Here is an 11,377-nt window from a genome sequence, read left to right on the forward strand (position 1 = left end):
CTAGGCTGATGACCGATTCTGCAAGGTCAAAAAATAAAGTGCTGATGTGGGAGAGTCTTCTGTTTGTGTTGATTTCATTTGTTAATAAAGAAACTGCCTTGGCCCATTTAATAAGCCAGCCCTTTAGTGGGTGGAGTAAACAGAACAGGAAGAAGGAAGTGAAGTAGATGGCTCAGGCAGATGCCTCAGGCAATTGCCATGCCTCCCCTCTCTGGGGCAGATGCCATGCCTCTCCTCTCTGAGCCAGACGGGATGAAGCTCCGATTGACGGACGATTGACGGACGTACACTAGAATTTTCCCAGTAAGGCACCACTTTGTGGTGCTACACAGATTATTAGATATGGGTTAATCAAGATGTGAGTAAGAGGCTGAAACTAATGGGCCAGGCAGTGTTTAAATGATTACAGTTTGTGTGTTGTTATTTCAGGGCATAAGCTAGCCAGGCGACTGGGAGCCGGGTGGGAATGCCGCCCACCCCTCCCAGTCACTACAAAGTGCTTTCCTTTAAGTCTCTAGTACCCTTATTATGAAGTGAGGGCCACTGTTTTTCACACAAAATAATCACCCTGGGCAGGCAAAGACAAGACCATTGCTGGAGCTTACTAGCTTATCAGCTGAGCCAAATCAGAGTTCCAGGGTCGATGAGATATTGTCTGACAATTAAGGTGGAAGGCAATTGAGCACACTCAACCCTGACCTCTGGCCTCCACATGTGCGCACACACACAGACACCACACTAAAACCCAGAGGCTGGGAAGTGAAGAGCACTTGCTTTTTCAAAGGATTGGGGTTTGTTTCCTAGAACCGACACAACTGCTCACAACTCTCTTTAACAGGTCTCAGAGGATCCAATGCCCTCTTCTGGCATTGCAAAGTACTGCATGCATGTGGGGCAGGTAAAATACTCATGAACATGAATAACCAAACATAATTAGGGGCTAGAGAAAAGGCTCAGGAGTTAAGAGCACACACTGCTCTTATAGAGGACCCAAGTTTAGTTCTTAGCTTCCACATCCGGCAACTTATAAACTGCCTACAACCCAGCTGCAGGGGATCTGATACAAGAACTGGATCCCGATGCAATTGTAGAAAATTTTATAGGATACTTCAGTTAAGTTACACACTAGAGTTGGCCATGAGTTGTTGATTACTGTTGAAGCTGGGTGACAAGTTGTGGTTTGTTATTATTATATTATTTTCTGCTTATGCTTGAAATTTATATATATACATATATATACATATATATATATATATATATATATATATATATATATATATATATATATAAAATTCCCATTTAAAAAAGCCGAAATCTGGCAAACCTATTCTTTCTCGGTCTTAACACAGGACAGTCCCCTTGGGAATTCTGGAGGGATGAAGATTTTCACCAGAGAAGTTTGACAAAATGCATAGGGAAAATAAATCTTTCCTCTGATGGTTCATACAGCAAGACTGGAACCTAGCTTAAAAGAGAAATGGATGAAGTTCAGACATTAGTTTCTCAGGATAGTTGCAAGAACAAACACAAATCTTCCTTGATATGTGCTAATTAGAAAAATTGCACATCTACAACACTGCACTTGAGAGGTGGAGGCAGAAGGCTCTGAATTTAGTCAGCTGGGCTTGCACAATGAAATCTACCTCAAAGCAAAGCCTGGAGTGGAAGCATGTGTCTGTAATACCGGCACTTGGGAGGCAGAGGCAAGGGCTCAACAAAAATTCAAGGCCAGTCTGGTCTATATAGTAAATTCTAGGGCTACACGTGGCAAGACCCAAACAAAGCCTGGCATGGTAGTGCACACTAATCCCAGAACTCAAGAGGCAGAGGCAGGCAGATCTCTGTGAGTTTGAGGTCAGCCTGGTCTACACACAGAGTTCTAGGACAGCCAGGGCTACAAAGAGTTAACAGTCCCACCCCAACAGCCCCATTAACACTTAGCCAACAACTCCACTCTACAGTTTATTGGGTTTAGAACTGGACCAAGTCACACGTATACAAAACAAAGCATACTATCCCAAAGCAGAGTAGGGACTAAGGGCTGGGGATCTGTTACTGGCCTTGGGGGAAGTTCTGAGGGGAGGGGTAGTCAACCTTCCCACTGCAGAGGTGTGGCCACAGGGTAGAAAGGAGAGGGAGCCACTTGGCTTTGGTCACAAAACTCAGGGCCTGGCACTAAGCCAGGACAGACAGATGGAAGAGATGTCTCAGAAACCACCCTGCCCAGGAAGCCAGGGACTGTCAGCAGTCCCATTGTGGCGGGTTCAGACCTATACTCAGGGGCTGCTGTAAAGGAAAGGCAGCAAAGCAAGAGGGAGGAAAGACACTGATGAGTGGTCATTGGGGATACTTGGACCTGTGGAAAGGGTGGGTGGGGAGGTGGGCCACCTGCCACTAGGCAGCTAGCAGCGGGTTTCATAAATGCCACTTCGGCCAATGTATCGCACCCATTTGATGACATCATGGTCACTGTAGTTCAGCTTCGGTTCAAATACCTTCAGGTAGCGCACCTTGAGGCCAGAAGGCGCGAATGGCACCTGGGCAAAGGACAGCTCCAGTTAGGAACATGGCCTTCCTATCACATCGGCTCTACTCTGGCAAGTTTCATGGTTCACCCTCCTCGTCTACCACAGGTGTTTGTGAATGGCTGCGGTCCAGAAGTAACAAAAGAATGTTGGGGTGGGGATCCCACTGGAGGTTACCAAGTAAAGAGTTACTAGGGATCATCTCATGTCTGAAGAAGGTCCTAGCTGTGATGATAACCATTCCTTTAAATGTCAGGAGGTAACCAGAAGACTGCCTTTGAACATACTTATTCTTGTCAACACTGTGGACTGCATAAATCAAATGGAGAAAATGCTATGTCTGATTCACACAAATAAAGTCAGCTTGTTGTCTTAACTGTCTTTCAAATAGTCTGTTTCTCAACAACTGTTCTGAGACAAGTCAAGAGAAGTCAAAGCCTTCTGTCAGATTAAATTTCAACTTCTACTAAGAGGCTTAAAGAGAATGGATATATCAACTCAAGACATTTCCCAACCAAGACCCAGTTCCCTTATCCCTAAGGAGCAAAGACTGATCTCAACCATTACTGACTTTCCCAGCACACACAGCCATGGCACTAGGCCTCCCCCTCTGCTATACCTCAAAGTTCATGGAGATGGGGGGTCGAGCCCATTTCTTCTTATCATTGGTGGGCAGAAGCTCAATCTCTGCGCTGATCTGTGATTCCTTCATGCCTGCCATGCGCTTGATCCTAGGAACACAGGGATAATGGGCAGGAGGAGCCTGTGGTAATTTGGAGACTTTTCAAAGCAGGGATTGCTTGTTTTAAGCATGGAGAGGGAGAGGGAATAAGGGCACATGAGCTTATGGGAGGTTCCAGGACAAGTATGAGAGATTGGGACCCTGAGAAACTGTTACATCTTAAGCACTTGGGGCTTCAATTTCTTCTTAGATGGATGGGTAAACTCTCCCTTAGCCAGACTGTATGCTTCAGACACAAGACAAGGGCCAGTGGGAAATACTTTTGAAAAAAAGACATATATACAAGCTCAAGAGCAGACACATGCGTGTGCGTGCGCATGCACGCACACACACACTTTCTCTCTCGGCTAACAGGTTCCTAGAAAGCAGGCACACTTCTCTCACCCCGTAACCCACATAAGAAGACAGAAGGTTTAGACTTAACAAGAAGGTACACTATGGCATCTTGAGCCCTGCTGGGGCCTCCTCAAGACTTACTTCCATACAATGGCGTTCTCGCTGGCCTTGTACTTGGCCTTCCCCTTCATGCAGATCACCTGCACCCCGCTTGTGTTCAGTGGGGTTGGGATCCTCACCTAGGAGTGACACACTTGTCAGTGAGCTCTATGAAGGACTAATATCATCTATCTCTACTCCCCGAGTCAAGTTTTCCTTCTCCAAGTCCCCCGCCCTCACCTCAATCTTCTGGGCCAGAAGTGAGGGCTTGAAGTTGGACTTGATGACCACCTTGACCTCCAGTTTGGTGCGTCCCACTTCCCGCACCAATGGGATCACCCGGAAAGGAAGGATGATGTCCTTAGTAGTACGGTATCTTTGGAGGGGAGAACAGATTCGATAGCGCAGGGCTGGTCCCACTCTCTTCCTTCCACCCCTCCCAGGTGCACCCCTGCCTCCTCACTCCCCAGTGGCACCTCATGAGTTCAAACTCTCCATCAGGCGGGATGAAGCTGATGCTTCGTTCAGAGTCAAACTTGCTGAGTCGCACACACTGGTGGAAGGTGCAGTCATCAATGGCAATTGATTGTTTACCGCTGCAAACAGAAGCAGAACTCTCACAGGTACAGAATGTGCCAGACTAAGAGACCACAGCAGGCTAGCCACTCTGGTTATGGGACGCTATTATCAGCTTTCTCACTTGGGAATCCGGGCCCTACATTTCAAGGTGAGGGAGAGCCTTCAGGTTCCTTATCACCTGAGAACCCTGCTACTGGGGACCAAATAAAGAAGCTGGCTCTTTGAGAACAATGACAGTACCATCATTGAATGCTCTTGGAAAGAGTTAGCAATTCCAGAAGAAATGCAGTTCAACTTTGTTTCCCTTGAGCCCCCAGACACCGGTACCTCTTGCCTGTTTCATCAGCTGTGCCTTTGCCCTGCTTTTCAATGACAATCTTGTCATTCATTCCAAACTTGCACTCAGGCATGCCACTCAGGTAACTCTTCATCACCACCCGGCCTGACACGTGGGCACTGAGCACCTGCCCTGGGGCCAGACAGAGAAACAGGGCAGCAGCTGAGCCAAGCAGCAAGGCCAGGCTCTGCCCTGCCCCATTAGGTGTTTTCATGAGATGGCACTTACCTTGTGGGGACATAAGCAGGTTTACACTCTCCAGAACATCTAGGAACAGTTCATTTCGGCGATACTTGATGCCTTCCCGCCGCCAGCCGATCTGCCCCGTCACCTGGCTGGTGATCTGGGATTGCTCTTCTTTTGTCTATGATGTAAAGGTGGTGGATGACCTCACTCCGCTCCCCACTCCAGCCTCCCCACTCGCCTTTCTGTTACTGCTTTGTAACCTACCTCCCTCACTCATAACCTTTACAGGGCAGGGATGGAGAACAGAGCAAAGTTAGAATGGTAGACATGAAGAACAACTTACCTGATGCTAGAGGCCACAGGTCCAGCAAAGTCACAACAGGAAGCAGCACAGGAAGCAAAAAAAAAAAAAAAAAAAAAAAAAGAGAAAGCTATGAGGCTTGAGTTCCAAAGGAGAGCCCCATGCTCTTCTGAGGAATACAAGGCCTCCACAAGGACACAGCCCTTGCCCTTGGTGTAGAAGAAACCAACTGAGCTGTATTCCTGGTAATAGAGAGGCTGAGTTGGCAGTTTCTGGAATAGGAGAGCTACCCAGGACAAAGCAGGCCTGCATGAGGCTGAGGCCAGCACTTCCTGTCTAGGACAGGCTCATGAGTCAGCTAGGATAAAGCTGGGGACAGTGGGAAGGAATGGAGTTTGGGATGCACCCTCCCTGTGTTTTGTACAATTCAAGTACCTGACTCTTGATGCCCTGCTGAGTGATGAAGGTTTTCAGTGCACCTGTCTCTGAGTTCTGTGGGTAGCCAAAGTCTAGAATCTCTGCAAAAAGAAAGAAATTGTAGCTGGGCAGTGGTGGTACACTCTGGAAGCACAGACAGGCGGATTTCAGAGTTCAAGCTAGCCTGGTCTACAGACCAGTTCCAGAACAGCCAGGACTACACAAAGAAAACAAAGCAAAAAACAAAACAAGGCAGGGAGGTGGTGGTGCATGCCTTTAATCCAAGCACTTGGGAAGCAGAGGCAGACTGATCTCTGTGAGTTCAAGGCCAGTCTGGGCTACAAGAGCTAGTTCCAGGATAGGCTCCAAAGCTACAGAGAAACCCTGTCTCGAAAAACAAAACAAAAAACAAACCACCCCCCCCCCAAAAAAAACCAAAACAACCCCCTGCCCAAATAAACAAAAACAAAAATAAGGGAATTACTAGCCTCCAGAGAAAAACAAAGGCTTCCTCCTTTATTCCAGTCCTTCCTCTGGCCTGGGTAGACCTGGCTAGCCCAGGTCTTGATGCCTGTGTAACAATCTGCAGTAAGGTCTTTCGGCTTAGAGCACTCAGCTTATGATTTGCTGTTCATAATAAAACATTTTTTTAATGTAAAAAAAACACAGAAGAGTCACATGGTCAGTGGGTAAGAGGCTAAAAAAATCATGAGTCTTCATTTTCTCTAGAAAACAGATGTTGTTAAAGGGGAAGCAGTGACAGATGCTAAGCGAGGAAAGCGGACAGCCAAAGGGACCTCTAGGACTTCCTCTTCTCCAGGCTCTGCAGCAGTGTGAGATGAGAGCTGGAACACGGGCTGGGAACGAGGCTCAAGCTGCAAAGGTGAGGCTAATACAGGCTCAGCACCGAACTTCAGTCATGCTCCCAGCCCCAACAAAGACTAAAACTTCCGCAGCACACCTGCTGGCCTATTTTTGTATTCTACTTCAAAGCAGCCTTCAGGCCTGGATGTGGACTGGCTGTGTCAAAGCCAGAGCTCATCATCTAAGAGACCAGAGACTCAGAAACAAAGTTCAGAGCATGTGGGAGTCTCCAGATCCCTCCCCAATTAGGTTAATCCCCACCAAGGCCATCAGTCCCCAGATGCCTCACCATCCAGCAGCTCGTATATGAGCACAAAATTGTTCTTGATGTTTTCCTCACTGATCTTGCCGAAGTAAGCAGCCATTACATCGCACATCTTATAGAGGAATTCGAAGACCATGGCAGCATTGACATTCTGCTTGGTGACCGCTGCCAGCCAGATGTTGGACCGCTTAACATGGAAGAAGCTGGTGCGAGCGATGTTTGTGACAGGGCTGCGCACCTGCTGCCGTGCATGGATCACATTGACCCGAAAGGCATCCACTGCATTCCTCCTGAGGAGAAAGGACGCAAAGAGTCTGCTCAGCATCTAGGCAGACCTCATGAGAGTCACCTACAGACGCTGCAGCTCCACCCTCCATACCACTGAAATGACATATAACCCAAAATCAAGGCTTAAATTACTAGGGCTCCCTTCTTATGGGCTCATGGAAAGAAGGCTATGAGAAGTAGGGAAGTCAAATCATAATAACGGAAGGGTAGGTGGAGCTTTAATAAAGTGACTCCCAGGCCTGACTTCGACTTCCCAGATATATCTCAGCTGCCACCTCTCTAGCTTTCCAGGAAGTTCCAGGTCCTGAAGAGAAAGAAATCTCTATGGGGCCCACCAGTGGGGAAGACCAACTCCTCCGGAAGTTGGAGAAAGTTAGTATGACCTCAGGGAGGACTAAGATCCGACTCCAGAAGTTAAGGGAATGAAAAAAAGATGAAGGAAAACAATCATGTGGAGCAGGACCCTCTACCCGCCTGTACCTGAGTGGCAGCATGACTGGCTGCTTACCTATTGCTACATCAGCCAATGAGATGGGATGAGAGAAATGACGCCAGCAAGAGGAGGAGAGTGACAGCAAGGAGAGAGAGGGTTAGACGACACACAACACACCAAGAGCGTGGGGTGGGGGCAGCACATACCATGAGGGGGAAGCAGACAAACAGCCAACAGATAGAGAGCACACCAAGGCATGCAGGAAGTCATGTGGCCTAGCTGTAGCATCAACCAGGACCATCAGAGGTGGGAGGAACAAGAAGGGGTGGGACCAGCCAGGCTCACTCAGGCTAGGCATTGCCACAAAGTCTAGCTCAGCTTCACCACCAAACAATGGATACAGCCACAGAGGCCACACCAAGCTAGCCCATTAGCCAGGGAGACAAGAAGACAGGAGAACTACGACAGATCTATTCCGTGACTATTTAGCTCAAGCTCTCTGAGAAAGGAAACAAGGTAGGAAGTAGCAGAGGAGCCTAGGTTCAGGTTAGAGCAGTGGAGGATCTCTTAGTCAGCAAAGAGCCATAGCGTGAGACAGAGCGAGAAGCAAGGCTATAGTAAGCTCTTTGTAAGTTCTGAGGGACTTAGGACATGGAGCTATTCGGTCCACCCAGGCGAACTACAAAGGCAGCATGACCCCTAGAGCACTTCAAGCCTGTTCACATCCAGGAAGGGCCCAGAAGAAATGAAAACAACTGAGTCAAGTCAACAGACCAGAGAGGATTTTATGGGGTCTAGGGAAGGCTCTCAATATGAGGAGCATTTTGAAAGCAAGCGTTAGATGGATTAGTACCCACCCTGCTGCTAACTACACCCACTGCAGATAGCACTCCCTCCTGAAAAGAAGACAACCTGACTGGGAAAAAGCATTCATCTTTAGCAACCAGACCTATACCTCAGAGATACAGGAAAAGGAAGGGCAGGAATTCCTAAGCCTGGGAGCTGGGGGTGTCATTCCGAGGGCCCGAGCCTCGCTGCTAGGCCAGTGCCTAATGGGAACGAGGCTATATTGCATGCTCAGGCTAAGGCCACAGGGAGGTGCGGGCACAGCATGCTCAACCAAGAACTTACCCGATGTCATCTCTGTAGACCCGGGAGATGAGTACCTCCCCCTTGTGATTATAGATGAATAAACCTCCAATCATGGTGGCAGCTCAGTCTCTGGGACCCATTGCTCTGAGAACAGACCTAGGAAGGAACGGTGGGGGTAGGGTAAAGAAAATCCTCAGAACCCTTGCCCAAGTCCCCAGAGGGACTGTGCATCGTGGCATTTTTCCTGACTCAGTCCTCCAGCAAGTGACTCTGCAGCTCTCCCAGGGAAGCCCCTCCCCCTCAGCTAGGCTCCAGTTCCTGTTTATTCCACACTGGATAGGAGAAAAAAATTTCAGAGTGTGGGGCTCAGGATTGAGGCCATTTTCACCCAGCCTCTTCTGAGAGGCCGAGCCAGAGAATTACCCCCATTCCTTCTCCACGGTGCTGAGCTCAACAAGGATTCTTCTCAACCTCCCACTGTGCAGACTCTCATTCAGGCTCCTTCCAGTGAGTCACTGGGCTGCCTGCTGATACAGGAATGGCGGTAGGAATTACTCTAGTTGGCTTGGGCCTGGGACTGCCACCAGGCACAACCTTTAGAGCAAGCACTACCCCTTCCAAGAAGGCAGCAGAGCGTGAACCTCCAGAAGTCTACACATTCCAGGAAAGGGTGTGCAGGATGAGGATGGGAGGGGAGAAAAAGCAGGCCCTCAGGCTCTAACATTGACACAGGAATGTGGCTGAAGCAAGGCTCCTCTTTCCCAGGCAGTAAGATAAGCAGGCAAGGGGGCAGAGGTCCCAGTGCCGGCAAACCACACTCATGATCCAAGTTGATTGCAGTCCTTTTAAAAAAGACTTTTTACCTTCATGTGTGTACATGCCAGTGTGGATGCTGTGTGTGTGGAAGCAGGGGTGAGCCACCTCACCTGGATGCTTGAATCTGAATCAGGTCTTCTGGAAGGGTAGTAAGTACTCTTAAATGCTGAGCCCCTGTGACACTTATTTCTGGTCACCATCTTTCAAAATTTCAAAGTGCAATAAAAATAAGGTCCGTGTGTAGCATTAATCTTGCCATCTACATTGTGACTCCGGTACCTCACTTCAGGCCTGATATGTATAAGCAATGGGCAAAGATAATAGAATGCCTCAACTGTTTAAATTATTTGGGTCAAAACTAGTTTAGACTGTTTGAGAAAAGGGGTTAATCTGATTCTAGATTTTCTGGATTAGCCCAGGTATTAATTTCACTGGGGTTAGTTTAACAGACTTCCTGAAACTAGAAAATAAACCCAAGACCAATGACAAGTCTCTTAAGGCAGTGGACTCATTCGCATCTCACAGTTCCAGAGAAGTTGAGAGGAAAAAAAAATGCAAAATGGAGCCTGAGCAAAGGACCAAGTCCACAGGTATCAAGCAGTAGGTAGTTCAGGGCACTTGAACCGTGGGTGGGGGTTGGTGTGTGTGTGTGTGTGTGTGTGTGTGTCCTGGACAGAAATGGAATATTTAGTTAAGGAAACAGTTAGCTGTAGTTGCTAGCAATATACTAGGGTGAACCCACAGCAGCAAATACGGCTGTGGGGGGGTCCCTGGAGAAGTTCTTCTAAGGCAAAGGTCATAGGAGCTTTTGAGGAGCAAAAATCGGCGGAGAAAGAATGACAGTAGAAAAAAGGAAAGCCGAGAGACAGGGCCTACTCTGCGGCTCGTGAGGCATGAGAAGGTGGTGGGGTTTTCTCAGACTAGGGAGGAGATATCCAGGCCGGGAAGACAGCACGCCCGCATGCGGGGGCTGTCACAAGTCTGAGGGGAAGGAGCCATGGGGATAAATAGGAGGAAGGACTATTGCAAGGTTCGAGACCTGTCACTGTCCAAGGGAGTGGCACAAGGAGATGTCACTGTCCGGGGGGGAGGGGGAGGTAGATGGGAAGCCTCCGGGTTGAGCGGTTGTCAGGATTCTAGGTATGGGGGCGCCGCGCGGCATCCCGGCTCTAGGATTCGGGCCCCTGTCTCTCCTCAGAGACGCCCGGCGGGTCACTGGAAGGCGTCGCTCCCCGCCCTTGCTGCAATCGCGCCCGAGGCACCCCCGCCCGGGCGTCCGCTCCCTCCCGGGTCTGAAGGCTAAGGCCACTCCCGGGTGCGGGCAATTTTCCACCAAGCGCGGTGCAGGGCATGGCGGGCGACCACGGTGCCCTCACCAGCCCGCTAAGGACCCATAAGTCCAGCTTCCCAGCTCACCTGGAGTCAGCAGCCCCCACAAGGCCGGCCTGGCCACTCTCGGATCCCAAGATGTCCGCCCGCCCCCTGCTCGCTTGTCCGCTGCCTCGGCTTTCACTGCAGTGCTCCCGCCCCGCCCCGCCCCGCCCCGATCTCAGCTGCGCCTGCGCGCTTGCCTCCAGGGGCGACTACAAGTCCCATCAGCCCCCGCAGCTTTCAAGGAGCTAAATCAGAGAGCCCTAGGTTTAGCAAAACTACAACTACCGACTGCCTTCGAGGCGCAGTCGCGGGCCTTATGCGTCTTGCTTGCGACACGCATCGTGGTAAACTCCACCCATTCATTTGCTTCACTGAGTATCACGGGAAGTGTAGTCTCTTCCATCTTTCCTGTTCCTAGTTAGATTGTTTCGGTAGGCTTCGAAAGATCAAAGCTGTTTGTCGAAACCAGCTGTAAATTTTGAATTACTGAAGTCTTTTATTGTCTCCAGATTCCGAAGACTGGCTGTCTTCACCCTACAAACACAGCTTGGCATAGGCCTGTTACAGTGCTGAATTTACTGCTCTTTAACACCATGATTGATTTTCCCAAGGTGTATTTATCTATTGCAGTCACGACTGAGCCCTTTCCCGGGGATAATTATCCAAAGACAAAGGGTGGGGAGTGAGACTAATTCTCGGCAAAACTAGTTAAGGTTTTTCTCT

General features: G+C 49.2%; 1 protein-coding gene across 1 annotated transcript; it reads right to left on the minus strand.

Annotated features, from left to right (window-relative positions):
• Positions 1-1,949: 1,949 nt before the first annotated feature.
• Positions 1,950-10,803, minus strand: Ap2m1 (adaptor related protein complex 2 subunit mu 1). The gene is made up of 12 exons (XM_038346461.1): positions 10,697-10,803; positions 8,504-8,620; positions 6,676-6,941; positions 5,541-5,623; positions 5,148-5,153; positions 4,847-4,982; positions 4,609-4,750; positions 4,179-4,298; positions 3,943-4,078; positions 3,745-3,842; positions 3,145-3,256; positions 1,950-2,537 (listed from the first exon to the last, which is right to left on the minus strand). Exons 2-12 carry the CDS (start codon positions 8,575-8,577, stop codon positions 2,403-2,405), a joined length of 1,308 nt encoding a protein of 435 aa, XP_038202389.1. The 5' UTR covers positions 8,578-8,620; positions 10,697-10,803; the 3' UTR covers positions 1,950-2,402.
• Positions 10,804-11,377: the final 574 nt, after the last annotated feature.

Source organism: Arvicola amphibius, chromosome 10 (genome assembly GCF_903992535.2).
Source record: "Arvicola amphibius chromosome 10, mArvAmp1.2, whole genome shotgun sequence".
Lineage (NCBI taxonomy): Eukaryota > Metazoa > Chordata > Mammalia > Rodentia > Cricetidae > Arvicola > Arvicola amphibius.

What these genes read in the sequence shown, in the direction of transcription:
- Ap2m1 (XM_038346461.1), bottom strand. Translation starts at nt 8,577, where the DNA reads ATGATTGGAGGTTTATTCATCTATAATCACAAGGGGGAGGTACTCATC. An exon ending in CCTGCTTATGTCCCCACAAG is followed by an intron (nt 4,751 to 4,846) that starts GTAAGTGCCATC and finishes GTCTGGCCCCAG; the next exon opens with GGCAGGTGCTCAGTGCCCAC. An exon ending in CCATCTCCATGAACTTTGAG is followed by an intron (nt 2,538 to 3,144) that starts GTATAGCAGAGG and finishes TCCTTTGCCCAG; the next exon opens with GTGCCATTCGCGCCTTCTGG.